The 4220-nt window shown below is 42.2% G+C and overlaps 1 protein-coding gene across 1 annotated transcript; it reads right to left on the reverse strand.

Annotated features, from left to right (window-relative positions):
- Positions 1-207: 207 nt before the first annotated feature.
- Positions 208-2141, reverse strand: AsnS (asparagine synthetase). Its single transcript, XM_065221973.1, has one exon. The coding sequence runs from the start codon at positions 2005-2007 to the stop codon at positions 322-324; it is 1686 nt and encodes a 561-aa protein (XP_065078045.1). The 5' UTR covers positions 2008-2141; the 3' UTR covers positions 208-321.
- Between the last annotated feature and the right edge of the window lie 2079 nt (positions 2142-4220).

Genomic DNA, 4220 nt, shown 5'->3' on the forward strand with positions numbered 1-4220 from the left:
ACGTTATTTTTTTTGAGCGGTGAACTTCCCCTTAGACAGCGTTTTTAATGTGTCCGGACTTTTTCGAAGATTTCATAGGTTCAGAGTTGCAAAGTAAATCTATTTTATTCATTAAAATACCAAACATAAATTAATGATATTTTTTTTAAGCTAACATTAAATATTTAAAAATAATTTGAAACTTAATTTTATCGGTGATTCATGACAGATTCTGACTATCTTTAATATAAATCTGCTACATTTTCCGGTTGGAGTGCAATTAACTAAAACTACAGCTACTTTCTATTTTGAGAATCATTAGAATTCCTGTGTTCGACATCTTTAATTGAATTTGTGCACGGTCTGCTTCCGACCGGATGGATCCGCAGAACAACCCCAGTCGGTCCGTGGTAACCATCGTTGGACGGTAGCTGCACAGCTGTGGCTCGGAAACAGCTCCTCGAATACCTGCCGGTAGTAAAAAGCTTCCTTCGTCGGTGGAGGATTGATAGGGAATCGCTCGGTGGCGGTTGCGAATTCGACATCACTAATGTGCGACGCTGCATACTCGGTAATGGTATCGATCCATGAATATCCGACCCCGTCGGAAAACTGTTCCTTCTGACGCCAAAGGACTTCAGCCGGTAGGTAATCGCTGGCAAATGCTTGACGCAGGATATACTTTTCCATCGATTGCACCTTTCCGTTGACTTTGACCTGTGGCATTCGGTCTTCCGGTCGAATGTTCATCACGTAGTTGACGAAATCGGTATCGAGGAACGGGACGCGCAACTCAAGTCCCCAAGCGGAAGTGCCTTTGTTGGCCCGGAGACAATCCGAATAGTGCAGGTTCTTGACTCGCATAACCGTTTCTTTGTGAAATTCCGCTGCGTTTGGAGATTGATGGAAGTACAGATAACCTCCGAATAGTTCGTCTGCGCCTTCACCGGAGAGGACCATTTTGATGCCTTCGCTTTTGATGAACCTCGAGAGCAGTAGCAGTGGGATGGTACACCGAACGGTCGTTATATCGTAGGTTTCCGCATGTAAGATTGCGTTGCGAATGTAGTTCAAGCCTTCGTCAATGGTGAAGTAAACTTCGGTATGGTCACTGTCAATGTAGTCGGCAACCATTTGTCCAAATGCAAAATCTGGACCACCGACCAGTCCGACGCTGTAGGTTTTCAAGCGATAATCTGGGCCGTGACGTTTTCTCATGACTTTGGTGGCGATGGATGCGATCAAACTTGAATCCAGGCCACCACTCAGTAGAGCTCCCATGGGGACGTCACACTGCAGATGCGAAACTACAGCATCCTCCAGATAGGATTTCAGTTTCTCCAAATCCACATGCATCTGAGGTATCTCAAACATCCACTGGGGCTCATAGTAGCATAATGGTTCTAATTTTTGCCTTGTACCGTAGTGCATATGACCCGGTGGGAAAATGACAATCTCCGGACACTTTTCCACCAAACACTTCATCTCACTTGCCACCCACATGTTTCCTTCGCAGTCCGTTCCACTATACAGCGGTACAATCCCGATAGGATCTCGTGCCACCAGCACTTTTCCATTCTTCCTATCGTACAGTACGAAAGCAAACATGCCACGAATCGTCTCCATCAGTCCTGTCACACCAAACTTCTCGTAATACGCAATTATAACATCGCAATCACTTCTCGGAATGTATGTTTCCTCGCCCGGCTTCAGCGCACCGTTGATTTCCTTAGCCATTTGCAGATAGTTGTAAATCTCACCGTTAGCGGCCAGCAGTATCTGCCCATCCTGGGACAAAAATGGCTGGCTTCCCGTTTTAACGCCAATCACACACAGTCTCTCCTGGACCATCACGAACCCAGCGCCATTGTCCACCACCAGGCCGGTATGGTCCGGTCCGCGGTGTCTTTGCTTGGCCGACTGCCGAAATGCCAACTCTCGAAGTGATTCCGAGCGGTTACCATACCGGTACAACGGAGATGCACTGTCGTACTCGGTGTTGAGGAATATCGAAAAGATGCCACACATGTTTGATTCCGTTTCGTTTGATAAATTAATCTGATGAAATGCCTTTATTGAATGCAATCATCCGATATGGCAGCGGCTGATGAACTGCTTTCGAATGATACTGCTGAACGGCTAAGGTGATACTAGTGCAGGTCAGTGGTACGCTCAATGCATTTATAAAGTCCTTCGGAGAGGGCGCGGGAGAGCTATCGAATAAACTAACTGGTTCGACCGGATGGTGGGGTGATTTCGTTTCGAGAGGGTTCTAGCTGAGAGCGCGCGCGCTTTACGGTTGGTCGGTGATTGGTGCATGAAATAATAATACCCAATGCTTTGAAGAAATATGTCTGATTCCAAGTTCTAGGCCTGTGTGGATTTCGAGTGCTGTGATCGTGTATCGTTTCAATTTGCGGTTATTTATACCTACATATGGGTGACCGTCAAGTGTGAATGTATTCTAGGCCGGAGGCAGGGTGCGGAGGAGCAGCTTTTGCAAATAAACAAAATTTTAAAAAAAAAATTACAGAGATAAAAGCTCCAATAGTGGAGATACGTAAGTGCAATGTGTTCCTATAGTGGCTTATGGAGGCTCTATAAGTCACTTTAAGAACACATTGCACTAACGTACCTCCACTATTGATGCGTTTACTCCAGTTCTTTTTAGTCAGGTCATGGGCGTTGCAAGAGGGTGTCAGGGGGCGAATTTAAATGAAAGCTAAATTTATAATCACAACAAAGTTGTTCTAAAAGTCCCAGAATTGAGATACTTTTTGTAAATCTCAGAATTTATTCATGCATCTTAGAATCAAATCCATAAACATTTATCGAAGGCCACTGGACTGAATAGGTAAGAGTAGGGTTTGTTTATGAATATTGATTACAGTCTAATAATTTTAATTGTTGTAATAATACCCTAAATAAAGCTAAATTAATTAATTGTTGTAATAATTACGGTTTTCAACATTATGTGTCTTGGATGTTTGTTTTTGACGTAGGACTACGTCTGTGATTTCTATATGGGGGTACCATTTGTGAAAATCGAAAATAGAAAATGTAACAAAATTATGAAAGATTTTGAACGTTAATAACTCAGCTGCCCCTGGACCAATTTCAATAATTTTATCACCAATCGATCAGATATATTTATATGTATCATTTTTCAAAATGTCACTATTAAAAATTGTACGAATGTGCAACTGTTGCTATGATAATTAAAATTATCACCGATTGCCTGCAAAAAACGATTACCCTAACACAGATTTCAAAGTTGAATTCCATCCGGTCTCACCAAACGGTGTTTATTCAATCACCGCGTGGTGAGTGGAGTGATGGTGTTTGGTGTACTCCAGTACACAACGAAAGGCTGCCTGCAAGCAGCGATCTGCAGTCCACATGAGCATCCATATAAGGAGGAAGAAGTCGCACCGCTATTGATCGGAGTCAGTAGCTCTTCGTGAGTTGCTGTGGGCCAGCTATATCAAGCGCGTTTTACTAAAGAGTATATACAGAGAGAACCGCGCTCAAATTCACATTCCTACACAAAACACAAGCTCCTGCTGCAGTTATCAAATAAGATTTATTATATAAGACCACGTAGTCCTACGTCACCATTGCGTATAACCCCATAGATACTGGATCATGGAAAATGTTTTGTAATTTCAGATCTAGTAAGATTTGATCATCCTAGACTAAGAATAAATACTCAAAATTTCAAACTAGGAGGAAAACTGGTCAATAAACATTAGTGGAATCCCAACAAACATTGAAAAATGAATAAGAATTTATTCATACAAAAACAAGTTTATTCAGCTGAAAAATTGCTTATTCAGCTCTTAATCAGTTCAAATTGTTTGTTGGGATGCTGTGTTCAGGTGCGTCGCCATTCAGGATTTTTATCCTGCCAGCGATTTTTATTATTAGAGTAGTTAAGCTACGGTGTGAGCTTCTATCAACAATCAATACGAAACTAACGATTTTAAATTGGCTCACTACTTGACTAGCCTATTGGTCCCAAGCAAATCGATTAACGTGCCCCATTCTAGTCAAAATTCTAGTACTACACAATGTTTGTTTTGATTCGCTATGAAAGTTTGACAGATAAAATGAGGGGTTATTGGATTTTCCTATGTTTCGAGGGGTGAATCGATTAGCTTGGGACCGAAGATAGTACCAGAGCTGAGCCAAAAAGTTGAGCACGTTTTTTCGGGACCTTCTGGTCTTAGAGTTACCTCTAT

The sequence above is a fragment of the Ochlerotatus camptorhynchus genome, unplaced genomic scaffold, assembly GCF_037179485.1.
Source record: "Ochlerotatus camptorhynchus isolate MF236.1 unplaced genomic scaffold, CSIRO-AGI_Acam_v1.1 ptg000151l, whole genome shotgun sequence".
Lineage (NCBI taxonomy): Eukaryota > Metazoa > Arthropoda > Insecta > Diptera > Culicidae > Ochlerotatus > Ochlerotatus camptorhynchus.